This window comes from Rhinolophus sinicus, linkage group LG04, assembly GCF_036562045.2.
Source record: "Rhinolophus sinicus isolate RSC01 linkage group LG04, ASM3656204v1, whole genome shotgun sequence".
In the NCBI taxonomy this organism is placed as follows: Eukaryota; Metazoa; Chordata; class Mammalia; order Chiroptera; family Rhinolophidae; genus Rhinolophus; species Rhinolophus sinicus.
In genome coordinates this window covers 7,219,351-7,247,282 of record NC_133754.1, presented here as the reverse complement: position 1 = coordinate 7,247,282, position 27,932 = coordinate 7,219,351, and the positions used below count along the sequence as shown (strand labels likewise).

At 43.0% G+C, this 27,932-nt stretch overlaps 1 protein-coding gene across 5 annotated transcripts in view; it reads right to left on the bottom strand.

The window, feature by feature from the left end:
- Positions 1-27,932, bottom strand: part of ENOX1 (ecto-NOX disulfide-thiol exchanger 1) — a 511,619-nt gene that overhangs the window by 18,364 nt on the left and 465,323 nt on the right. For 4 of the 5 annotated variants that reach the window (XM_019749803.2, XM_074329327.1, XM_074329324.1 and 1 more), the window contains 2 exons: positions 27,485-27,541; positions 1,788-1,890 (listed from right to left, as the gene is read on the bottom strand). In XM_019749803.2, coding sequence (XP_019605362.1) covers positions 1,788-1,890; positions 27,485-27,541 — 160 coding nt within the window. The remainder of the gene's footprint in view (positions 1-1,787; positions 1,891-27,484; positions 27,542-27,932) is intronic. The other variant, XM_074329326.1, reaches the window with a different exon arrangement.

Here is a 27,932-nt window from a genome sequence, read left to right as displayed (position 1 = left end):
AATGACTCATTCTTTATGGTCAGTAGCTTTTAGAGAAGAACACACTTCCCAGACTACTTTTCTCAGGTGCAGCCGAAATAGAGTCTCAACTCTATTCACTGAAAACACCAAAAAATCAAAACCTTTTTAAAGTACATTTCTCTACATCCCATTCTGTTTCTTCATACCCATGTGTGAGGGGAACATTCCAATTGAGATGTAGACTGGTTGTATGCAGATGTGTGAAATGGTGACAGTGATGGAATGGTGGTGGTTGGGGGAGGGCTTGATGTAAAGAAGCATCTTGGTTTCCCATAATATGTATGTCCTCAACTTCAGAGGAGTCGGGAGGATATGTAAAGAAGTTTGCCTGATCAGTAAGACGCTGAGGACGCTTCTCAGGAGTCTGAGAAAGTTTTGAAGAACAGCTGCTTTATAAAAAGAGAGTTGTTGAGAAGGTTTTGACTGTGTCTGGATGGGATTTACAATGATGACCAGCACTGACAGGTGGGATTGGAAATCTATTGTATTAAAACTAATTAAAAAGCAAGAAAAGATGGAGTGACACAGACCCAGAGTTACTCTGTCAACATCTCTTCAAAGCTATTTGTCTACTAGTAAAAAAATTTTCATCCATTCACCTTCAAAACAATAGCCAGTGGTTTCCAGCCAAACATTTTGATTTAGGTTTGGTCCTAAATCAAAAGTGTCGACTCACTGTATCCCACACAAGTTCAAAGCCAAATCCAACATTAGGCCGTATGTGAAATGAATGAGGAGTTCTGGCATATATATAGGCAACGTCAATGTGATCTAATGTGTGGGGAGATGTAAAATGCTACCCTGCAATGCCCCCATAAAAATGTAATTCTTTTAGGTCCAATTATATGTCAACCTGTCTTTACAAGGATTGACTGCAAAATAAATAATCCAGAAATCACAATAATAAAGTGCTTTCTAAGGGCCTATCTTCTTTAGTTGAGTTGGAACATATCCCTCTGTCTCCATTAACCTCCAAGCAGAAAATCTGACACAGAGGTTGCACTCCCAAGGGACTTAGGCTCCAAATCTGTGAGGTTATAATTATGTTATCAATGAAATCCCTCTGATCTTCTGTGATATGTACTTTACTCTCATGTGTTAAAGTCTTCAATCTTCTAAAATGGTCATGAGAATGTCTAGAAAGAATACATGCCTTTGCCCAGATAAATTAGTGTCACAGATCACCACAAGTACCTAGGATTGCTATATATACATATATATATACATATATACATATATACATATATATATATATATATATATATATATATATATATATATATATATATATATATATGGATTGGACTGTCCTGCATCGGCCTAACTGCTAGTATGGGTGTCCCTCTGTGGTCAGCATCATGGCCCTGGCCTCAGGACATGGTCGCTCGTGAGCCTGCGGATCTGGCTTCGTTTGGAACTTTTGGACTGGACCCAAGCTGGTCTCCAGTTGGAAGCGATATGTCCAAATTTTGAAATTCAGATTTGTAACATGTGAGATGCAAATTAATCTATCTTCTTGTACTCAGTTTTATGTTGGACAAGCAACTAATATACACAGTTACAGAAGAGCCAAACCCCCATTGGTCTGTACGCTCCTAACTTGGAATGTACGTAATAGAATCTTGATGAAGTTCATTTCACCTCTGACCAGAAGACAAAGCTGTTTAAATCATTAACAAGTTGGAGGTGAATTACTTAAATGGAATTTAAGTGGAGTACCTAAGAATTATTTAAGAGAACAGATGAGGAAAACACAATCTCCTTACCAATTAGTAGAGCTTCTTTCTCGGATTTTAAGCCTTGACTTCTTTTCTCAATGTTGTTCTCTCGGTCTTGGTTGACCAATGCGACTGTCAAGACATTGATCTCCTATAAAGTTAAAAAACAAAAACGTATGGGTGTTTATTTATGTAGATTCTCTGTATTTCAATAAAAGCCACCAAGTCACTTAAACCCTATAAAAGAGCTCATCACTGTCATTTATAACTAAAGGTTAACTTTTTTTTTTTTAACTTGTATTTATTTTAAGTGTGTTTTTCCAGGACTCATCAGCTCCAAGTCAAGTAGTTGTTTCAAGGTAGCTGTGAAGGGCGCAGCTCACACTGGCCCATGCGGGGATTGAACCAGGAACCCTGGTGTTACGAGCATCATGCTCTAACCAACTGAGCTAACCGGCCACCCCTGAAGGTCAACTTTTCCAAGTAATTAATCTCCTGGCACAACAGTGGAAAGTAACTGTAAAACTTAGGCTCCTGGCTACAGCTCCCAGCGAACCAAGTAATTCTCTGCACATGTGGCAAATTTGGTGCAAGTTATCTTAAGTTTTGTCCATATTTTGAGTAAACTGTGCTAGCAAAAACTGTATTTTACTGTAGCTGCTCTAACGTGTTTTATTTCAAACATGAAAAATTTTCTGAAAAGCATACACAGGCTGATTTATAATACTATGCTAACAATTTGTGTGCGTATGCGAGAAACAGGGCCTACTGAGGAGGGGAGGCAGGAGTGTTTAAGTTGAGAAGGTCTATATCCTTATACACAACTGCAAACAGTAGATAAAGCAAAGGTTGGGAAATTCTTGTCTTTGGAAACTAGAAATGAAGAATTGTACGGCAAACCAATAACACACAAAACACTAAGGCTGGGCTATTTTTAGTTCTTTCTATAGTCGTTTTTTATTTAAAACCAGAGAAAGAGCTTTGACTCATATCCTTCCAGACATGATGTTAGGACTCAAAATATGGACAGTGATTTAACAGAAAGTCAAATTTAATGACCAGAGACCTACATACCATATTTCCCCAAAAATAAGACCGAGCCAGACCATCAGTTCTAATGCATCCTTTGGAGCAAAAATTAATATAAGACCCGGTATTATATTTATTACATTACATTATATTATATTATATTATATTATATTATATTATATTATATTATATTATTATATTATATTATATTATATTATATTATATTATATTATATTATATTATATTATATTATACCTGGTCTTATAGTAAAGTAAGACCGGGTCTTATATTAATTTTTGCTCCAAAAGATGCATTAGAGCTGATGGTCTGGCTCGGTCTTATTTTCAGGGAAACTCGGTATATGGGATAAGAGTCTTTTGGGTAGCTGAATCTTGTTGGGGGGAAATTTCTCGCTGAAAGATAGGTCTCAAAGAAGGATTAGAAACTGAGAGAAGAGTTAAGGACAATGTTTCCCATAGATGGTGGGGACTCTGCCAGAAGGCTAGAGGGTAGGTAGGGACAAAGGAGAACTTAGAAAGTCAGGGCAAATGGTTTGGCAGGTGTTACCAGGGCTGGAACCGGTTATAGAATATTTTGTAGTTACTACAAAGTAACAAAATTGGACAGAAAAGAGAATACAGAGAATTGTTTGGAGCATATTGAGCATGTAAAGAACACAAACCCCATCTGGAGACATTCAAATAAAAAGAAGAAAAGAAAAACCCTCAGTGCATGCCAAACAAAATAGATCTGGGAACTGACTTTGACCTATGACCTGTCACTTTGTAAATCAGAGATAGAGATTGTCAGGAAGGAAGTTCCTCCTGAGAAAGTTGGAAACACTTGGTGAGCATTTGGCTCCTCGAAAGGTCACACTTACCTGCTGGAGACTGAGTGAGAGGGGAAGATGGGTAAAGAATTGAGGGGCCACAGTGGTAGATCAGAAGGATGGCACCAACTGAGGCCCGAGACAGGCTGATGGTAGGAGTGTGCCCGTGAGAACAAAGGGTCAGAAAGGATTTTGGGAACAGTCTAGGGAATGTCTGGAGCCAGCTGGACATAGAAGGTCACTAGAAAAGAAAGATGCTCGTACGGCTCTCAAAAAGGGACCTTGCAAACCAGTCCCAGCAGAAATGCAATCGAGAACTTTAGATCAGAACGAACCTAAAGGCTTACGTAGGCACGAGGAACATATTTTACAAAGAGGAGTTCCCTGGGAAGAGGATATGCATTACTCCCGTGTCGAAATTACATATGGTATTTTCCAGTTAGGCTGTTGACACAGCCTAGAGGGACACAGAGGGACACGAGAGCACAGAGGGACACTTCATCTCCCTGGGTGAGTGGGGTCAGGGAGCGTGCTGAGTTCTCTTAGTGGTATGCCCTAAGGACAAAAAGGTCCCACAGACTCATGGTGCTGGGCTTCCACGCCTGGCACTGGGAGGGGAAGACTGTCGAGCAGAGTACAGGCTCTGGAAAGGTCTCCCGACAGAGGTGAAGGAGGAAAGAGGATGGAAAAATAGTAATTAGGCTGATGATTGTATCATTTCAGAAAAATATAAATAATGAACCCCAGGGCCGAGTGGAAACAGTATCTCCAAGAAAGGGTGATCTGTTCACAGATCTGTTCACATGATAATTGGGGACAAATGAAATTACTGAGAAGAGTTTAGCAGACAACATGCCCACACTAATTGCCAAAATTGAGTTGTGTCCTGGGGCCATCACACAGTTGTGAATCCAGGTTTCAGGGAGGGAAATGGACCAGAGAAGGCTGGCAGCACACTGGAAGCCAGCAGGAAATGGCAATGGCAGAACACACTGAGCCCACTCAAGGAAGCTGCTATGTACCTGTCCCCATGTTCAAAGCTGGGGTCATAAAAACAAGGGGGACTTTGAGCAAGCCCAAGAAATGCTACTGAATTAACGCATCTACGGGGAGTCAGTGTGGCCTCCAGTGATGTTGCTTTGATGACGTTTTAGGTTTGGGTGGATGAGGATGGAAAGACAGGAAAGAGACCTAGGATTACCTTTCTGTGGAAATATTTCTTAAGATTGAATGCTGTGGGCCGTGCTCTGCTGACCACGAATGGGGTGCTCCTACATGGTCACCATCAGGGGTCATCTCTTTGCAAGGCTCCCACACTTGTCTGGCAGGCCTGGGCCTGACAGACTTGAGGCTGGCAGATGCTTCAGCCTTTGGTACTGCTGTGAGCTGTGTCCAGGGTGGAAGTGGAGGTGCTTTTCTGACTCTCCAGAAGGGAAGCGATACAGTACCTAACCAGGCTGACCAGGCAGGCTCCAAGGAGTGCGTGCAAACTGTAATAAGTTGGCCTCAAGAATCTCCAAAAGAAAGATTTCTGTTATAGTCAAAGGTGTGTCCAAGCGTGTTAGTGAGAGACGTGGGCCTCTAACATCCTTTAGTGAAGTGGACCAACTTGGGACTACTCAAAGGAGTCACTACTGACTAAGCCCCTGCAGTGCAAGCCTGCCTCGGGCAGGATCTAAAAGCTCAGACTCTTGCTGACAAAGTCACAGAATTAATGAGATGGATGAATGTGTAGGTCACGCATTTTGCCAGAGACAAAATTTCAAGTTAATATGGATGTAGTTTAAGGGCTGGGAGATAGACTATTAATTTAGAAAGCCACTTGATATTCTGTGCTTTTATTTTTTTCCACTATAAAAAAGAAAAAAAAAGGTGGAATACTATTCTGCCATTAGAAAAGATGAAATAGTGCCATTTGCGACAACATGGATGGATCCTGAGATTATAATGCTAAGCGAAATAAGTCAGGCAGAAAAAGTAGAGAACCATATGATTTCACTGATATGTGGTCTATAAAACAAAACAACGAAAGAACAAGACAAACAAATGAAGAAACAAAAATTTATTGACATAGACAGTAGTTTAGTGGTTACCAGAGGGTAAGTGGGAAGGGGGTGGTGTTAGATAAGGGTAAAGGGGATCAAATATATGGTGATGGAAGGAGAACTGACTCTGGGTGGTGAACACACAGTGTGGTATATAGATGATGCATTGCAGAATTGTACACCTGAAACCTATGTAACTTTACTAACAATTGTCACCCCAATAAACTTTAATTAAAAAAAAATCCACAAAGCTTGTAAAGGAGACTATTATGACCACATTAGAGGGCTGTAATCATGAAAACAAAGATCCACAGCTGTTTTAATTCTTTGGCAATTTCTCTGTTCTAGAAGATTATGTCATTTAAAGAGCCTAGATTTCTTTGTAACAAAAAGCAAGTGGAGGTCAGAACTTCAATGGAAAGCATTAAACAAAATGCTTAGGATTTTATTTTTATTTTTATAAAAAGCGGGGATTGATTTAATGACTCATTAATCATGGATTTCTTAGAAAAATTAAGTTAATTTGATTTGTCTGTATTTATAAAAGGTTGTTCAATTAAATAAAACAATTATAATTATTGGTAGGCTGTGAGTTTGGGGTAGTCTACAAACTACCAAGTAGATGCAAGAGACATCTGTCCTCTCTTTCCATGTCTGTACTTAGTGTCTATGAATCTACGATCTCCCAGTGTTTGTCAAAAGAGCTCCAACATCATGACCGGTAAAGTGAAGGGAATACACAGAGAAAAGGTGAAACTAAATTACTCCCCAAACCAAACTATTGTTGCATTTGAGCTAAGCCTGTTTTTACTTTCAGCCGCCCAATACATGTTTATGCCACATACATGTAAGCCCATGCCTACTCAATGCCAAGGAATGCTAAGGTTTTAGGGACACTGAGTCCAAAGTGGCAGGTAGCACAAGCTTACTCAAGAACCAGCAATAATTCTTACAAAAGGTCTATACGAAACCTTTTTGGAAATGAGAGTAGATGGAACTGGAGAAGTAGGCAGACCACGATAAGAGTTTGCATTTTGTTTGGAAGGCTTAACCAGCGAAGAGTGTTCAGTAGAAGCTTTACATGAACAATTCATAATTTTAGATTTCTGGTTTGGAGGCAGTGAAACTGGAGGCAGGGATGCCAGGTTGGAGCCTACTGCAATAGTCTGTTTATTTTTTTACCTTTTCATGAGGAGGGTCCAAACCAAGTCAGTGGTATGCAAAGCATAAGAGAGATTTGAAAGGTAGAACTAAAATGTATCTGGTGACCTGAGGATGAGGAGACTGATGAGAATGAGTAGGTACCTTGGTAAAGAGGAAAACAGAGAAAGAAGCAAGTACGGGAGAAGATGACACACTTAACTTTGAAAATGTTGAACTTAAGGTTTCCATGACATCGTGTCAAGCTCTTTGGGAGAAAGCAGGATGTGCAGGTTTTTGGACTCAGCAAAGTCCTGGCAGGTGTTTTTATGGGCCATTTCTCAGGTTTGTGTTTGTAGCACGCAACCTTTACGTCTCCTTCTGGGACAAAGAAAAGGCTTGCTTACTGCTTGATATAAAAGAGGTAGGTTCCCCCAGCTCAGTGTTGCTCTCCTGTAATGCAGCTCACTGCATGGTAGGCTTCCATAGCTCCTTTCTGGGGGGGTGATCAGGTTGTAAGATCCAGGAGGCTAAACCTGATGAAGCTTCTGGTAGCACATGATAAGACCTCAAATGGACAGTTGCCAAACCTTCTATGAAAACAACCCATCACAGCAGGGACAAATTGACCACAATATTAAACACTAAGCACATCTTCAAGGATATCAGAGGCCATAATCAGTTTATGCTTCATCTTTAACTCTGGAAAAAACATGGTCCAAGTCTTAAGTCCTATCTTAAGAGTTTCATATTTTCTACTTCGGATGTTCTAACTTTTATTTAGTTATAGGGCAACACATTTTACTGGGACATTGGATCAGGAGTTAGCAAGGTTTTGTGCATGTCTTAAAATGTCACAGTCATTAATACTTCCACCCCAAATCTCTGGACAATGGAAGGAACCTTAGAATGGGAAAGTTTCTCCATTAGAAACACAAAATTATGAAGACTCTTTTTCATCTATCACATTAAAATCCTTTACTGATAGATGTAATGGGCAACAAAGAATGATGTGTCTACTAGATGTTCTGGAAAGGTGTTCCAGATACCTAGAGATTGCAAATTGGACATGGGTAAGGGTGGTTGGGGTTGGGAGGTGAAGGAGGTTACGAAGGACAAATTGTTAACAGTGTATATAGTGGGAAAGAACCATTGGGATGGGGAGCTAGAGTTTCCTTGCAAATTCTGAAATGACTAAGGTAAATAACTGACAATAAAACTTCCTTTTATAAAGGCAAAAAAAAAAAAAAAATGTTTCCTTGCAGAGGTCAATAGGATTATGAAATAGTATTGTATTCTAAGGGAAGTGCTGAGACCACCAGTTACTTGACACAATAAAAAGCACTCCAGACTAGAAAATGCACAATACATAACAATTCTACACTTGGCAGGAGAATGGACAAGATTGTCTAATAAATCTTTTCTCAGTTTACCTTTAACTCTAATTTCTGTGACACTTAGAAGGATTCATTAAAGGGCTGGAAGAGGTTTTCTATAACTAGAAACGAGAGAGCATGACCTCTTTTAAAAAGACTTCTTAAAGAGTTAGCTACTTGAAGGCAGACATTTCCCCTCTAAGAGTCCGTATCAGTTACTTTGAGAAAGGATCGAAGTAATTTATCCCTTTAGGAAAGCTCTTTTGCAGTAATTTACTGAGCTAGAATTGTACTTTGTTGCTGTTTTGTTTTTGTTCTCCTCCACCCACCAAACCCCTAAGAACCAATAATAATGGCTTCCCCAGTTTATAAAATCCTTTTGTTATTCCCTTCGTTTCGTATTCCCGTGGCCTCCTTAACTTTGGTGCTATTCACTGTCAACTGCAAAGCCTCTAGAATATGTGGTGTACCCCTACTGTGCCTACAGCCTCCCCACCTGAAATCTCAGTTTTCTCATCAATCACCCCATGAAACTGCCCTTTGAAAGATTTTTCAGTGACCGCGGCATTTTCTCAGCCCTCTTACCACGGGGTACTTAACATCACTTGGCATTAGCACCTCTTGAACCATCTGCCTCACTTGCTTCTGTTACACAGAAGGTCCTGCGTTTTTCTTTCTTTTTCCTCATTAAGTTTTTGTTTAGTCTTCACTGGCTTTTCTATTCCCTCGGCTGGCCCACCACACACAGAGAAGAAGGTAATTTTCTTCTTCTTCAACTCTAACTTTGGTACTTACCCAAGTTCAGTCACCACTTTTTCTTCTCTACTTCTTTCTATCAGAGGTCTTTCATTCTCATGGGTTCAGCTCTCATCGCACTTAACGTTTTAACTCCTGTGATTTATCATGACTGACCTCTGGGTTTGCCTACTTGCATTGACCACTGCCCAGATGAAATTCCAAATGAGAGATGGCCATGAGCTGGTAGGAGAGACATAGCAGAGCCTTGGCTCTTCCCCTCAGGACTGGCCAGGCTTGGGCAAGCTCTGTCCTCCCTTTTCTTCATCACTTCCTGGTTACCTTTGTACACACAGTGCAAGTCCCATCTCTCAGAGGCACTCATTCCAAGCTCCTTGTAAGTTTTCCTTATCTCAATGCATTTCCCATGTCACTGATAATAGCAGCTGACCACGCACACATTTAGACAGAATGGACTTTCACCTGTGTTTGTTTCTTCAGCAAAACTGGCAATGCCTTTAGGGCAGTAACCGTATCTGAGAAGGTGAAGCAGATGGCTGAGTGGAACTTGTGCTTTAATTCTGCCACCATTACTTATGGACTGGATGACTTTGGGCAGGGCATTTTAAAACGCCCTCTTCTGTAAGATGTGGGTAACAAACTATACCCATCACCCAGGGGTGCCGTGAGGACCAAATGCCGTGAGATGGTGCTTTTGAAAATTATAAATATCTAGGAATATATGGTGGCATCAATAGTATCATCATCACTCACTTTTATTATTCAAAGGACTGGCTGGATACAGAATAGTTGCATAATACACACGTGGATTCAGTGCATGTAAGAATTCTGTATATGACTTTGACTGCAGTCATATAAAAACGTATGTGCAAAAATATGTACGCTAACTGTGGTAGTGTTCAAAGGGTGCGTATTTTCTCTTTTCTACATGTTCTGTGGCAATGCGGTTATACTGCTATCCTTATCATTTAAAAAGAAATAAAGTCAATGACATACAGATGTCATTTTGAAGAGCTGTATGTGCAGCCAGTAGCGGACTACGTCACTGAATAACACACTGAGTGACACCTCCCCCCATGTACATGGCAGGTAGGCAGAGCACCACCACGTGACTTCCCTATGACCCTCCAAAGGCTGGCGGCCTCTCCAGCTACAACTGCCATGTGAGTGGGACAGCTGCGAAGATCTGCATGGTAAAGCTTCCCCATGTCACCGCCCACTCTGCTAACACCACACCACAGGCTCCGCTTCTCTGCTTTCCTTGTTCCGCGGCCTTGTTTTGCTGTTTGCTGCTACACCTTACTCTTCAACATCACACTCCGTGAAACCAGGGGCCCTGGAGACCACAGTCAAGATGCAATCAGCTACTTCAGTACCCTTTACTCACAGTTTTCTTGGTCAAAGTACCAAAAACAATTCATCAAGTGGTATCCCAGACTCTGATAACCTTCAAGCTGCTCCTTGGAAGATTTGAACTGGGGTCAGGAAGGAGAACGGCGGTACCTCCCAGCCTTCCCTTTATGAGCCAGTGACTAGCATGGAGCTGGTGCCCAGTGGCTGATACACGAAGAACTGACACACACACAGTGGCCTGAAATAGTGGACAAATGGTGGGTTTGGACACAGCAGGCAGGTGTGAATTACCACTGACTTGCTGCGCACCCTTGTTTCCTCACTTCTATTTGTAGTGAGAGAGGGATTCGGAGGAGACAAACGCTACAGCATCTTCCTGCTCCAGAATCCCATGCCTGCGCCGACCCTGTCCCTGAGTTGCACTTCCCTTCGGAATAAGGCTGCCCACTCGGTACAGACAATATGTCCTTATCCTGGATTTCAGAGCCCAGAAAAAATTAGAAAGGAAAGAGGCAGAGGGAGAAAAATCATAGAAAAGCCAACAGATGCGAAAAGGATGGATGAGAATAAGTGACTAAGCTTCAGAATTTCTTCTGGTTCAAGGGAAAGTAAGAATCTATCCATCCGCAGGAGCCAACAGGCCCTTGGGAATTTTCTGTGGTCTACGAGGCCCCAGACCCTGCTCATAGTATCAGGTGCTGAAGCTCAGTACCCCCAGCCCCGAGGTTGTGGGCTCCCACGCATCTGTGATGTTTCCCCAGGAGACTTTGGTGTTTAGGGTGTGTGTGAGGGGAGGCCAGAAGCCCAACAGGCTTCAGCCTCAGAGAGAATTTGGAAGTGGACGTGCAGGGCTTCTGCCCTCGGCCAGGATTCAGCCATTTCATCCACATGACCACAGTTCACATGCTGAGATGTTCCGCCTCACTGGGGTTCAATTGCTGGCCCCGAAGTGCATCCCTGTGTTCTCAGGTAACTCTAAGGCCTGTGCTTTCTAAGAATTCCAACTGTGAAGATTAGAATAGGTGAGAAGTATTTACAGGTCATAAAAAGGACACTTTTCAGAAAGACCGGTGTCGTTTAGGAGCTAGAGACACCCAGATACAGCATTTCTCCCAGTGGCCTTCCTTTTGGGTCGTCCTTGGTTGTATTTATTTGATAATCACTTATAGAGTGCTTACTATGTGCAGGTAGAATTATAAGAACTTTACAAATATGGACTCCTTTAATGCTCACCACAGCCCTATGATGTCAGTACTATTGCTTTCCCATTTTACGGATGAGGAAATTGAGGCATAGAGAGGCTAATGACTTGCCAAAGGTCACACAACTAGCAAGAAGCAGACCTGGGACTTGAACCAATACTGTCTCGCTCCATGGCCTTAAGTACTGGGCTAAGCTGCCTCTCGATTACCCTCCCGGCACCTAGTCTAACCCTTGTCAGTTAAAACATGCCTGTTGAGCGCAGGGACTGAATCCCCTTCCGAGGGCTGCTTATAGCGCTGGCCCGTTCAGGAGCCAGCAGGGCTCCAGGCAGGACGGATGAGCAGTGGCGCTTGCAGTTGTGAACGCAAACGGGAGCAGGGCAGGAAGCCAGCAGGGCCTGTTCCAGGAGCAAGGCTAGTAGGGACGGGGCCTGGCTGTCTGCTGCTGTGAGGTGGTGACAGGCTTCCTTTGTACAAGCCTAACTTCTCGCGGGACATGATGGAGAAGAAGCCACGTAGCACACAGGCTGCCCTAGGTTGGAAGACGTCGGGGGAGGAAAGCCAAGGTCACAGCAGCCCTCCACACACTGAATGTGGGCCACAGGCAGGACGGCTGAGCGGGGAAGAGGCTCGGCTGGGGGCCCATGTGGAGGGCCAGCCACACGCCCCAAACCACTGAGGAGCAAGGAAAAGAGGAAATGGGGACGCAGAAGCCATTCAGAAGGAAGAATGGGCAGATTCAGTGTGTGAAAAGCAGAAAAAAGGGGAGAAAGTTAAAAAAAAATTCAAACTAGTCAAGCCTGGACCACTAGCAGGATAATGACACCACAATCAAAGATCAGAAAGCGTGAGAAGCGCCAACTCCAATAGTTCAGAAATATTGGATGTGACATCTTGGAAGGGCAGCTGGAAATATCAGGCGCATTAGGAGAGCATTTGGCAGTGATTCTGCAGCTCATCTTCCGTCCCTCTTCCTACCTGCACGGTCCCAGTGGACATGCATTTCCCTGTCACCCTTAAGCGTCCCTGCCTGGATGTTATGGGACGGCTCTGCCTGCAATTTTGCTGCATGGGAACAATGTCCCCGGCACTAGTAAATCTACAACCAGTATTTTTTAAAAAAACAAATAGTAGACCTTCAGTGATATTTGTTGAATTTTATCAAATGAATCTGTTACTACAAAGAGAGGATAAACTTCAGAGGAGCACCTGACTGGCACCAAGGGTTTGGCCAGTGCCCGTGACCTGTAGTGATTTATTTAAAGTGTCTGAGGAATATACACAGCAGGTAGTGAGTGAACCAAACAATGCAGTCACTTTGGGTATTTCACGTCCTTTTCGTCCCTCAAGGCATCTGTCACCGTGTCATCTTGAAGTAAAATAATTTATTTACTATCTTAAAGAAGGTAAAACATTAATTTTGAATTTGTACCTATTATTAATGCTTTCAATATGTTTTTAATTTAAATAGTAACTTTTTTTGGAGACTGTAATATAAGCTTATAACCTTTCTCCTTTCCTTTCTTTTCCAAAAATTTAAGACAATTCTCTAGTTTACTTTAATTCTTAGTAATAACTTTTCTTGGTTTTCTCATTACAAATATTATTTACACACACACACAAGAACTGACAAGTAAGTTCGCGAACGTGTTGCAACGATGTTGCTAACCTTTTTTCATATCAGAGGGATTATTCATTATGAATTTGTACCAACTGGACAAACAGTTAACCAAGGTTACTATTTGGAAGTGCTGAAAAGGCTGCATGAAAAAGTTAGACGACCTGAACTTTTCGCCAACAATTCATGGCTCTTGCATCACGACAATGCACCAGCTCACACGGCGTTGTCTGTGAGGGAGTGTTTAGCCAGTAAACAAATAACTGTATTGGAACACCCTCCCTACTCACCTGATCTGGCCCCACTGACTTCTTTCTTTATCTGAACATAAAGGAAATATTGAAAGGAAGACATTTTGATGACATTCAGGACATCAAGGGTAATACGAAGACAGCTCTGATGGCCATTCCAGAAAAAGAGTTCCAAAATTATTTTGAAGGGTGGACTAGGTGCTGGCGTCAGTGCACAGCTTCCCAAGGGGAGTACTTCTAAGGTAACTGTAGTGATATTCAGCAATGAGGTGTGTAGCACTTTTTCTAGGACGAGTTTGCAAACTCAATTGTCAGATCTTGTATATTCAAATATTTACCCTTTATATTTCATATGTAACCCTCCTCCCCCTACACATATATATGATACATATATGTGTGTGTATGTATATACACACATGTATATGTATACATTATTGGTGTTTAGTTCTTATTTGAAAAATAAGATTCCCATATGTACTTTTAATCAGAGAACAAAGACTTTGATGGGAAAGAGTAATTTCAATTTTGCAATGTTTCCCATTAAATACTAATAGCATCACTGCTGCCTGGATCCTAACTTAATTATGCTTATCAGCCATACCACACTTAAAGTATGGTCTCAAGCTGGCAATGAAATGACTTTCTTTTGGAATAGTTTTGTGACAGCCATATTAAATAAAAACGATCTTACAATGAGGGAAAAATTCTTTTGTATTCCAGTAACTCCATTCATTATTTGAAGTGTAGGTTGTAGTATTTTATTTTTAGTTTTACTATATGTCACTGTAGATGTTACCGAATGAAAAAATACACTTTATCTCAAAAACAGCTGTGTGTTTCTCATCGCTACGTAAAAAATGTAACCCACACTGCCGTATCTACTCAAGTCCATTTCCTTCATAGCCTGAAAAAGTACTGACATGAAAAATCTCCTCAACAAAAAAAATGGAGCAGCAAACAGAAGAAACTAAAGTGAAGTACTTTTAAATGTATTTATGTGCATCCAGAATTAGTCGGTTTGATTTATCTTGTATGATACAGACTCTATTGCTAGTAAAGATTAATTGTATTATGGCACTCTTGGCATGTTATTTTCCCGGTCCATTTCTCAGTGTGACGTTTCTTATTTTTCTCTGCTACAAAGCACCCACTATCATAATTTTCACCTGCTGAGTTTACATTACTAATGATAATATTAAAATTTAGAGTCTCTGTGACCTTTATGGTGGTAAATTAGGTCATGAGAATAGATGGGACGCAGTCTGATACACGAGAAAGAGAGGCACTTCATTATTATTAAAGTGAAATCAAATTTCACCAGGTTTGCCAGGCATCCTGTGAGATCTTAGTAAACGTTAAACATGACTCCCTTCCCAACACAGCAAACTCCAGTTATCTGTCCTCACTGCCTTCTTGCATGTGCCAGCCCTGAGGACTATCCTGACAACTACGCGTGTGGGGTTGCTGGTGCATGGAGCGCGATGGCTGTAGAACTGGAGGTCCTCGGAATAGAGACCAGCATGAATAGTGGTAATGAGTACAATACCCACAGTTCGCTCTCACTGACTGCTTGGCAGGTGCCAGGTCTGGCACTGTTATCCCCATTTTACAGATGGAGAAATTGAGACACAAATAAGCTTCTAAGCTCACATACTTGAGAAGCAGTGGTTCCAAGATCGGGCCTCAGGTAGCCAGACTCTGGAGCTGTTAGTCTGTACGGCCTCTGCCCAAGGAGCCTCCCAGGGAATCACAACTTCTCGACTTTGCTGAAGCCCCCAATCCCACCCCGAGTCTTCTTCCTTACTGAGAGGACTGAAGCCAGTCCTTGCGGATTTGCTTTGTCAGTCACATGCTGTGTCCTCCATGGGCTGTGTGTCCCTTGAGGGCAGGGACTGGGCTGTGATCAGGTGAGCTCCCAACACACTGGACACACTGCCCATCACATGGACGGACTCGGATGGACACAGGAGTGGCTAGTTGTGAGTCCAACTGTCTTTTGCATCTTCTCCAAATGGGCGTGACTTCTTATGAACCAGAGCCTGGCAGTTATTGGCTGTGTATTTTCCTCTTTGGGTTGAATAGCAACAAAACTCAACATGAGACTAAGGCCTCTGCACATGTCAGTGCAGTCTCCTTTGACTGGAATTTACTGAACAGCCATCATCCTTCATTTTTCAAATATGTATTAAGCATCTACACTATGGCAGGCTTTGTGCTAGACAACAAGATTCAAAGATGAATAATAGCTCTTCCTGCTCTCAAAGAACAGAAGGGCTTAGAGGATGGATAGGCATGTAAAATACACTGAAATACCGTGTGATAGAAGCTGTGACACTGGTTGGCCTTGGGTGCTGGAGCAGCCCGAAGCAGACCTAACCTGCACTGGCCTGGACAACAGCTGGCAGTTATTCAGAGTGTGGTCCACAGACTGGTCGCACTGGCGTTACTGGGAGCTTATGGGAAATGCAAGTTCTCAGGCCCCAGCCCAGACCTACCCAGCCTGAAACTCTAGGGTGCAGCCCAGCATCTGTATTTGAAGAAGCTCTCTGTTTGCTTCTGTTGTTTACTAACGTTTGAGAAGTATCGCCTTTGAAAATATAAGACTCCCAGGCATACAACAATTAGGCAAGAAAACACATCCCAAATTAAAATCCGTAAAACAAAAAAGCTGGATGAGGTGACCCCTACCACCTCAATTCTAACTTTCACCGTCCACAAGATTTACGGACACCTGTTAGAGTGAGCCGGAATAAAACATGTTTATCTTAAAGACCACCTGCGGATAATATGCCAAAGAAAGTGTGTGCAACTCTTGCTTAAGCAGGCCAAACAGATTCGCAGAGCTGGCTGTGGCTGCTGGAAATTCTACGTCAACTCAATCCTCATCAGTAAGTATTTTAAATGTATTACAAATGCACCCACCTACACAGGCTCATTACTGTGTTAGGTTCTGGAAGGCATTTACATATACATCACCTCCCTTAATGCGTTTACACCTGAGTTGAGGAGAGAGACCTATCATAGCGCGGTTGCTCAGCATGTTTACAACGATGATAAATATTGTGGGAATATGGGGGAGATGCTAATTGATTTGGGCTGATCTTAGGATAAGGCCCCAAGAAACAGAACTTGAGCTGGGCTTAAAAACAGGCGCAATTTGCATTGCCAGCAAAAAGGATGACATGATAGATGGAGGAAAGTGGAATTATCAATAAAAAATCTAATTATTTAGAATTTTTAATGAATGGTGTAGTGAGCTGAATTCGATTTATTGACTAAGGTCATTTATTCAACATAAGGAGGCCAACGGTTATGCCTAACACCAGGCCAATAGTGATTCTGTTCTTACCATGGGGACCCATTTGGATATTGTTACATAAAATGGCCAGGAACAATATATATACAGAGGGTGCCAAAAATGTATACACATTGTAAGAAAGGAAAAAACTATTAAAATTGTAACACTCAATATATACCAATAACAAAAGATGAATAAAAGTCACATTTGACTTCCGCAATTATAAGAAATGGTCAAAGTGGTTCCCATCAGCGTCCAGACACTTCTGTTGATGGTGAACTACTGCTTGAGCAACGCTGACCAAAGTGTCCACTTGTATACATTTTTTTGGCACCCCCAGCATGCAGGCTTCTGTTCATGGGCGTAAGTGTGCGTGTGTTTTATGTTGTATGGGGGGGAATTACACCTATGTAGGTATAGGGGCCTCACAAAGATTGCACTTGTAGACCTTTCTCATAGTTTCAAGTCATCATTCTCAACGTTGGCATGGAGAGAAATTGCCTGTGCAAATTAGATTCAGAGAGTCTCATAGGCATAAGTAGCTTATCAGCTACTGAACAGTCTGGAAGTTGTCCAGACAAAGAAAGCCACTCTGTAATCTCACAGGGAAGCTGACCTCGTAAAAACGACGATGATGATAAACATCACAGCCACACATCTCTTCCTCAAGACCAATGTCAGGGCTGGGAAGCCCACGGCTTATAGAATTTTCTTGAAAAAAAAAATAAAATAAAATAAAATGAACAGAAATCTGAAAAACAAAACGAAGAAACCATTAAGCGTTCCAAGGCTGGTGAGTCTTTTCAGAGGAACCTGCAGAGTTTTTGGAGAATGACTACCATACACCTGGCAAGGGACTGTTTACCGATCTCCCAATGATGGTGACTTCATGTGTTTATAAGCTGTTGAGAGACAGAGAGGGTGATGGGGAAGGGCCTCCCTGGCCTGTAGCTGCATAGCTGAGAACTGCAGACCCGTTTCTACAGCAAAACCCTGCAATCTTTCTATAAAGAATATAACATGTGAAGGCCTCTTCCTTGGGACGATTCTTTCCTTTGCCGTTTACCTTTTGCTCTGTCTGAATCATGGACATATGAAGGGGACTGAAGTGGGGTTTGCTGAGGTTCTGAAATTTTCTGATCTCCTATGTTAGATTTCAACCCACAAGTGTGAGGTCTGCAACCTTCTTGGAGGTTTGATTACAATGCTCAGTTACAGGCAGAAACAAACAAACAGATGTCTAGTGCCTGGGTGGGCAGCTCTGCTGGTGTCCCTCTGGGCACAGTGGGCGTGCCAGGAGGCAGGGAGGTGAAGCTGCATTGGCAGTGAACTCCCAGCTGGGCTGGTCCCCGCCAGTTAGACCCTAGAGAGGGAAGAAAGGGAATGGAACGAGCCGTCTCCAGCAGAGCTGGGAAGACTTCTGAGGTTGAATGATCAGAACACACTTCACTTTATTGGGTGGTTTGAACATATTCATTTCCAAGTCCAATCTTTGCAGTTTCTCCAGGTAAGCCCACTGATATTCTATTTGCAGATTAACATCGGAGCTTTTTGCTTCGAATTTGAGAACCTCGTTTTTGGCTAAAGTTTTCACTAAACGTGTATGTTCGTGCATCCACAAACATACCTTTGGCGAAGGCAGAATTCAAGGCTGGCATTGGTCGCAGTGTGGATGACAGTGAAAGCCATTGCTTGTCTGCCTGCCAGGGTCGATTTAGAAGGCGGGCAGCAGAAGGCGATGAAACTTAGGGAAGCTCTTCCTCTTGCCTCTTTCCTGTCCCTGGCCCCCCTTCTTCCTCCTTCTCACCTTTCCACCTACTTTCCTCTTTGTCATCTTCCGACACATTTCCTGAAAGAAATGCCACAGTCCAGTGAGTTATGTGGCAAAATGATGGATGCGGTGTGGCGATGAGCTGTGTGTGTGGAAATAGAGGATGACCGACCGCCCTTTGCAGCATTTCAGAACTCTCCCAGGAGGGCTGGGCGTGCTGAGCACAGGAGGAAGGCCCCCAGGAAAGCCAGTGTCACAGACGGTGGGCTGACCAAGGCTGCCGCCAGCCCCGGCTCCTACATTTCACACCTCTCCCCTTTCTGGGTCAGGTGTGGCTAGCAGAAGCCAGGCGCATGGAAATCACATAGGACGTGTATACTCTAAACAACAACAAACATCTAGGAAGCTCTATGGCTCCTCACAGAACTAAGAAGAGAGGACGTTCCCCTACTGGTGAATCTTTGTTGCTCGCTGTTTTCGGATCTTCAATCCTGGTGGACAAGGAACTGACGCAGCTTGAGTGAAGAATGCTCCTTATTCTCCCCTACGTCTTCCAACGGCACCAGAAGAAAATTCTGCTTCTGCCCACCTTTTGGGCTCCTGGCGTTTCCCACAAATGCTCCTAAACTGTCTCCCGGTTCATTTTTGATCAGCATTGTCAGGCAGTGCTAAGCTGTGTCTCACGGGAAGCAGCGGCCCTGTGACTGAGGCCTCTAGGTTTATGCGACATCAGAATACACTCCACTCGTGTCTGTGTGCTTATGTATGCATGTCTTCTTGATGGCTTGGTGCTTACATGTATGTTCTTGGCCATATTAGAAATAAAAACTTAATTCTCAGTTTGGGACTAGAATGTGTTTTGTCCTTTTAATTGATCTCACTTCTCAATCTCTTGTGTTCTCTCGAGACGGTGGACGAGCCTCGTTTGGGTGGTGGCAGCCTGGGTCCGTGGGCCTTGGTCTGGGATCCACATGGGTAATAGGCCATAGGACCCCTAGAGCATCGAGAAGACGGTCCTAGAGTTCACAGCACAAAACCCCAAATCACATGGGTCAGGATTGTTCTGAATTCCTTATGAGGTACATACAATCGATTTTTTTCTTCAGAATGCCAATAGTCTTGGGGGTCACTTTCCTCTCCTGTTGAGGAACTCCAAATCCTCTCTATGTGGTAACACCCAGACATTGTTATTGGCTGTTCATTTCATCACCTACCGTGTTTCCCCGAAAATAAGATCTAGTCGGACCATCAGCTCTAATGCGTCCTTTGGAGCAAAAATTAATATAAGAGCCAGTATTATATTATATTAATTATAAAGACCCAGTCTTATATCACATAAGACTCAGTATTATATTATACCTAGTATTATATATGATATGATATGATATATATTATATCTAGTATTATATATTATATTATATTATATTATACTATACTATACTATACTATACTATACTATACTATACTATACTATACTATACTATATTATTATGTTAGACCCGGTCTTATGTTATATTAAAATAAGACCGGGTCTTATATTAAGTTTTGCTCTAAAAGATGCATTAGAGCTGGTGGTCCGGCTAGGTCTTATTTTCGGGGAAACACGGTAGGTGTAGGGGCTGAGCTTTACTCTTTGAAAAGAATCAGTGTCTATCTCTAAATCCCGATCAAGTGGAAAAGCTCCTCCTTTCAGAAAGTGCTTCAATGGTGGACGAATCAGCTAACACGTTGTTGAAGAATATTCATTGCTCACTGTCTGTGGCAGCAAAAACAAATAATATTTTAAAGTCCCACAGCAGGGACTGATTAAATAAACGAGAGCACACCTGTGGCATGAAGTATTAGGCACTAATTTAATAACATGGGGAAATGCTTGTGATTTATTAAGAAAAGAATGCAGGCCGTAAAGCTGCCCATATGATATGCTGTAAATTTGGTAAAAATATATGTTTGTGCACATACACAGCAATGGAGGAAATACAAGGACATGGAAACATGGGTGTCTCAGTGGTGAGATTGCAGGTGGTTATTTTTTTCTGTGTATTCTTCTGCATTTTCCAAATTTTTCACAACAAGAAAATGGCACCTTTAGGATAAGAGTACTTATGTGCATGTATATTGGATCCATAAAAGTTACTGGTCTTCTATTCTAAATAATTGCTTTTGCTTCTACCTGAGGGAGGATCATTATTAACCTTTCAGGGGAAGTACGATCTCCAAAGTGGAAAAAGTCTGTTTCGGATCTTGGTTTCAGCTATGCAGGTATCCATGCCCACATCAGACCATCTCACAGAGCTGGGATTTATGTCTCCTTTGCCTGGTTTTCTTTAACCTGGCCCGGGGAAGAAGGTATTTTCACTTCTTGAAACCCAACCTGTCAGCTTTATTGCACATGAGCTAATCTGGCTCCATGTTCCACGTCCACGAATGGCCGAGCAGGGCCTCCCATCTCCTCCTGACACAAGGGATAAATTGCAGCCGCACGTTCCAGCTGTGAAACACACTGTCACTTGGCAGGGAGGCACCTGGTGAGGGCACTTCTCTTGAGTGTTTACTGGAAACAAAAGCAGTAACAGTGAATGAATGGGCCAGCTTCTGCCTGGTTTGGACAGTAATTCTGCCTCTGATCCGCTGCTGGAGGTGTGCACGTGCTGGGAAGTGGGTGTAATAACAGGGACACTTCCAGGCTCAATCTCTTTCCAGGGTACTGGGACGGGATGTGAATGGGTTTTTTTGTTTGTTTGTTTGTTTTTTCAGGTCTAATTAAGGATTTCACAGCAGGAAACATGGTATGCCGAATGGAAGGAGGCAGCTGGTGGGGCAAAAGGCCACAGAGAGTGGCGTGGGGTGAAGGTGGGGAAGGATGCATGCATATCAGCAGGTGCAAAGCAATGATTTACAGGGACTGGAACTTGAGGAAAAGGCCAAGTTCTAGGTACGCACACTTAGTATGTGAACAGGGTCGTGTATTCCAGGGTAAAGGAAATACTAGTTCATGGAAAGTCTGCCTTATGGATTTCAGACATGTACAGAGCAGGGGTAAGATTAGGCACCTACAGATGTGGGTCCATCTCTCCCTGGCCTCTGATTTTCCAGCTGAGCTTTACAGGGGTCTGACACCCTACCTACGCACGCACTGCACCCCACTCCCACCAGACACTCTTCTCCATGAAGCCAATCCTTCCGATAAAGTCCTTATCTCCAGAGAGCTTTTGCAAACATGCAAATAAGTTGTTCCCACCGTGATATTGACCTGAAGGCAGGGAGAGTGGGTTCTGAGGGATTGAAAACGTGGACTAGCTTTGGTAAGGGCAGTGTGGCGGCTGCACCTGAGGCAGGAAGTATGCACGTGTTACTCAGTGACGGAGCTCTAGTACCCGGCACAGCACCAGGCATGCGGAAGGCTGGGGAAGTAACAACACCCAACACAGACCGATCACATCAGCACTGTAAGCAGTGCTCACGCTGAGACTATGAGGTAGGTAGGATCAACTTCCTTTTAGAAGTGAACAAAACGGGACGCTTCAGGGGTTCCGTCCATCACTCAAAGTTGCCCGGATAGTAAGTGGCAGAGCCAGGATTGCACCCAGGCCACTTGGCACCCAGATCTGTCTGAATCTCTACGCTTTGCTCTCTCCTTCCATGAATACTTGTCAGCTTACTGAGCAAAGAAGGGATGGCAGTCTATCGGAACACAAGCTGAGGGGCTGGCCCTGTACAAGATGAGGGCAGCAGGAGATGGCGAGAGAGACATGCAGGGGCTGGGAGAACTGTTAACACCTGCATCTCACAGCCCGGTTTCTGCCTGGCGCATGCTCGCTGGGGCGGGGGCTCCAGTTTGCTCTGACAGAGCCTGTGGGATGGGGTTGGGAGATGTCAGTCCTAATACTGTCTCGTCTACTCCTCTTCCACTTCAAGATTGGGGTTCCCAAGAGCACGGGGCAAGTTGTCATGGGAGGAAAGGTTCGACCCTGGGTTGCCTTTGCCCTTTGAGGATGTGGTTCCATTTCCCTGTGGGGTTTTTCTTTTTCTTTCTCACCTTGTTTAATGCATCAGAGTGTATTCTTACCTCTCCTGATTACCTGCCTAAAGGATGAAAGCCACATTGGAAACTGGGCAAAGCCCTCCGTGCCCGCAGGGATTCTGCACAAACATCATTAAAATACATGGCTGGCAGTTGTTTTCCGCTGCAGTGTACTAAACCGGAAAAATGTTCTTCACACAGTATTTCTTCCGTACTCTCCTAACATCTTTACACTGACAGATTTAAGGACAACTCTGAGGATTTACTCTCTTATGGGGGCAACGTGAAAAACGGAAGCCTTTTCTCGTGTGTGTGCTTTTCTTTTGTTGTGGGGTGGAAGGGGTGTTTTACTTGACAGTGGTCACCTTCGGCGTCACAAATGAAGCCTCTTTACAGATTGCACATGGCTTCTCTAACCCTAGAGTGGGCCTTTGCTGTGCAAGCAGAGGATGTGGGGAAGCAGCTTTCCTGCAGCAGAAGCAAGGAGGGCAGGAGAGGAAATTTGTGGAAACCTTTTAGATCAAACTGGACTGCACATCGCAGGCCTAAGCTGTCACTTGATTTGATTCCTCCTGCTTGTTCCTGCATTTCTCGTGCCTTCTCCCTTCCCCTCCACTTTCTCACTAAACATTCACATGGAAGGCCCATAGGTGGGGATACCTCTGGGAGGAAGGCCATCAAAAAAGATGCTAGATGAGGACAGATTACCTTATTTCATTGAAGATTTTGGTATCTGTGATGCATAATTACCAGAGACCAGGCTTGTTCTCCAGCACTCCTAGGGGCTGGGAGACTGCTGAGAGATGGAGATCAAAAAAATACAGCTCTGCTTGTTGGGAAAGAAAATTGGATGGGGAATAACTGAAATCTCGAAAGAACTGTGAGAAAGATGAGTTTTCAACTTGGGTTTAAAGTGTAAACTTCAAAGGTTTGACCACCCACTGTTATTCATCCACCCAATTCCAAACACAAAGCAAAGCTGTTAAAATCAGCCAGGGCAGTGCTCGTGGGGAGCAAGGCCTTTGCACTTGGTCTCAGTTTCTGGTTCTGATGGTTTTAGATTAGCCTTCTGAAACCTTTCCTCATGGGCACAAGCTCGCAGAAGGTCTTGGGATACGGGGACAAAGGTGGCTTCATAAAGATGCCTCTGTTTGGGGGCCTCAAGGAAGTGTTGGTCAGATGCTGTTGCTATTCAATAAAATGTAAAAACGAGAGAAACATCACAGAAAACTGACCAAATCCAGATGTGGCTAGCATCCCGTACACCTGACAGCTCCTGAGACTAAGGCAAAAGAATTCCTAGTAAGTTAGAAGACTCGACATATCTTTTAGTGGCTCCCTCCAAGATGACTCATGGATACCGTAAGCAGTCACCTGCTACGCTAGCATTCTGAGTCCCGAACGATTCTGCAAGCCTGTAGCTCCCTGCCAGACTTCGTGACACAGCTATTAATATACAGAATCCCCCAGAAACAAATATGAGAGATGCAGACCAAGATTTACGGGCATGTTAATTACAGCATTATTTATAATAGTTAGAAAATGGGAAGTTAAATGCTTAACACATAGGCGTATTATTCAATTATTTCGTATCTACATTATCCAGCCATTAAGAATCAAGTCTTTGAGGAAAATTTGGTGACAAGAAAAATATTACGGCATAATGAGAAATCAAGATGGTACAAAACTGAAGACAATATGATAATATTTATTTATTCATTTACTTATGGGTTTTTCCCTCTGGTCATATACACCCATATGGCGGGAATGAACTAAAATGAAATATCAATAGTGGTTACCTGTGAGGAATGAGGTACTAAGTTATTTTTCTTCACTTCTGCCTTCTTTTCTGTAATTTTCTAGTTTCCTGCAAACTTTTTCTTTTTACATTTATAATAGTATCATTTTTGAAAAGCAATCGTCAACTCTCACAAGAATACCAGGCATATGCCAGTTCCCCTCGACTGTGTAATTATTATTAATAAATGATAATATAGTAAATCTCTGCCCTCACATGTGAATAATTACACACCCACACAAAAATCTATGTGTCTCAGTCAATAACTTCTGGGCCAGAGGCTTTAAACTTCGTGACTTGCATTAAAATTCACCCTGTACTGCCTGCTACCCTAAGTACTATTGGTTTTGATGCAGGAAAAGGGTGGCGCTTGTTGAGTGCACACTCTGGGCCAGGGATTTAGCACATTTAAGGATGAGGAAAGTGACGTTCAAAGAAGTCAAACGATCTGCCTGGGTCACATGGCGATTCGGTCATCAAAATGCATTCAAACCCTCTCAGTCTCCTTCCACCCCCACGGGGCTGGTGGAAACATCACATGACACCCAGACCTCATTTCAGACATTTAAAAATATCTTGACAAAATATTTTGCCAGCGCTCCCCAAATGTGGCCCAGATAAGTGATTTTTGTTTCTTTACTTTCACATAACTCTACTGGAAGTGCTTGGAAAACTGCCCAAAGGAGACGACTTTGCAGATGAGAAAGAGAAGGACAAGGGAATAAGTCACCTTCCTGGGAACCCCTGACAAAATAGACAGTGACTGGAGAATTGAGCCCAGCCCCCTGCGCAGTGACAGAGGTGGCCGCCAGCGGTGCACGGCACAAACATCTCACCCTCCCTCGCTCGCGGTGCTGCTCCTCCCTCCGATGGGACGTGAATGCCACCTCTCAACACTCAGTTCTTTGGGTTAATGACGAAGCCCGCTTCATGGATTCTAGAGAAGTGGTTTTAAAATCCAAAAATTTTCCTCTAGAAAGGGCAAAAGACCCGGACGATGACCTCCTTTTACTTCTCCCATTTAATCACAGATGCCTTCGATATTCCTCAGAACAGAGACTACGGGCTTGATATCGTGTTGGGCCTGCTTTACCCTGAACCGTCTAAGCTCACGCAGTCAGCAGGTGAGTCTGTAATGGTGACAACATCCTGCTCAGGTAGAACCTCACAATTATAACGTGATGAGATCCTTCCACATCCATTTCCTCACTTGTTTCTCACACCAAGCCTGGAGGACGGAAAGACAGGTCCTATCACCCCGATTTTACAGACCAGGAAACTGAGGCACCCTGCCACTTGGTCTGGCTTATTGGGTTCGACAGCAGGTTCCTTGGAATGCACAAAGGGACTGACTCTGACAGGAGTGCAAATGAAAGGTCTGGCTGACAAGGGGGCAGCTGTGTGTCCCTGAAAACAGGATCCTGAAGAAAGGTTTTAGGGTAAGAAAGGCGGCCATGACACGTTGGAGGGGGAAGACAAACTCTACTTAGGTCGCAATGTCGCCTATGGACAGACAGCTCGGAATAAGTGGCTTCCTCCTCTCGCTTCCTACTTTCTCAGTCCGTATCCGTTCTTCAACGCCAAACCCAAAGGCCACAGACCCACGAAGCCAGTCTTGATTTTCCAGCACAAAGAACCCCCAATAAAAGCACCCTTAAGGTTTTCGCGTTCTTTACCTCATTGCCACATTGTGGTTGTTTTTGAGGTAGGCTTCCTCGTGCATTTGACACATGAAAATGGAGCTCTGAGGCGTTAAGTAACTTGTCAAGCTGACAAAGTTTACAAGCAGCAAAGTCCGGGTTTCAGACTAAGTCACATCACAGCGGCCTCACCTTCCTGTACACCTACCACATCTTGTATGTGGCCCTCGTGTTCCCAGCTGCTCACCTCGGTTACAAGTCCTCTGAGGGCAGAAGCAAGCCTCACAATTCTTTGTAAACCACCCTCCGCCCCAGCACTTAGCAGAGCTCCAGGTGCACGGTAGGTTCTCTCCAAGCATATGTTAACTGTCTGTTTGGTAGGAACAGCAATTCATAAGAGCAGATTTGGGGTACTCTGAATGTCGGTCTTTTTACTGCGTATAATTACAGTAAGAGTGAACGTGAAATGTATAATTTCTCCTAGCGCTAGTTTAATCAAGCATTTATTACCATGTCTGACTCTGTTATGTGAAAAGAACTGCTTATTCAGCATTTTTTGTGATGAGGATACAGACAGGTATCAGAGTCTTAACAAGACAAAAACAAAGCCATAAAACATATGGAGAGACAATGACACACATGGTATAATATTCCACCTGGGACTAAGGCACTTCCAAGGCAGAGAGAGTACTTGACTAATTTGGGACAATGCAAGGAACAGAGAGGGGAAGGAGGCATGCTGAGGGGGTCTTGCACCACATTACACTCTGTATCAGGAAGACAGGTGTGTCATGCTACTATTCTGGGTCCCAAACAGAAGAGAGGTACACTTTCAAGGGCTTCTCGGGAAGAAAGGGCTTGCTTTGACACCTCTTCAGCCTGGCAATCATTTCGTTGCCAGGCAGACTTCACAAATATACACGCAATATCCAACTTATTACCGTCTTGGGTCTCACCCCATGTGGACTCCCAACACACCATTCGTTTATGGCTTTGAGAATATAATGGGCTCAGACAAATTCACTGAGATTCGAATTTTGTATGGTAGAGATTAGCTCAAGTACCATGTTTCCCTGAAAATAAGACCTAGTGGACAATTAGCTCTAATGCATCTTTTGGAGCAAAAATTAATATAAGACCCGGTATCATAGTATATCATATCATAAGACCTAGTCTTACGTTATATTATATAAGACCCGGTGTTATATTATATTATAACATTATATTACATATTATATTATAACATTATATTACATATTATATTATATTATATTATATTATATTATATTATATTATACCCGGTCTTATATTATAGTAAAATAAGTCCAAGTCTTAGGTTAATTTTTGCTCCAAAAGACGCATTAGAGCTGAGTGTCCGGCTAGGTCTTATTTTCAGGGAAACACGGTGTTTGTAGGGTGCCTTTTGGTAACCTAAGCAACCAACAGCAGAGCCTATCTACCACACTGTACGGCCAAACCATACACAGTAACCTTAATAGGCCACCAAGGGGCAGGGCTTCTCACTACTTTTGTGTTATAAATAAAGTGTCACATTCCCGTGGGCATCCAACCAACCTCAAGCAAGAAGAACAAATACCAGGCGTGTGATACCTACATTTGTGTCCTCGTGGCTGTGGCCATTGGTCTCGACCAACTCCTTGGTACCTTTTAACTGCAAATTTAAGGAAAAAACAAAACAAAAAACTCAAATGAATAAGCCAGCATAGCTGTTACACCCATATCACTGTTAACACGAATTCACCTGAGTTTCTCTTTATAAAACTTCCAACCAGAAAAACACTGAGGGAACACATAATTCTAATGAGTCCTACTGAAACCAGTTGGAGGCCAATATTTTATGAAACTTCATGGCTGGCAAAAAATAAATGGGTCCTGGTCATTATTTTTTAATAATAAGATTAGAGAGCAATTCAATAGGCACAAAATGTACAAAAAAATTGGTTCCTAAGAATAAAAAATGATTTCATTTCCTCGTTGTATTGCTATTAATTCCAACCCTGCAGTGCCTGCAAGTTGCCACCAGCTAAATGATGTTGTACGAA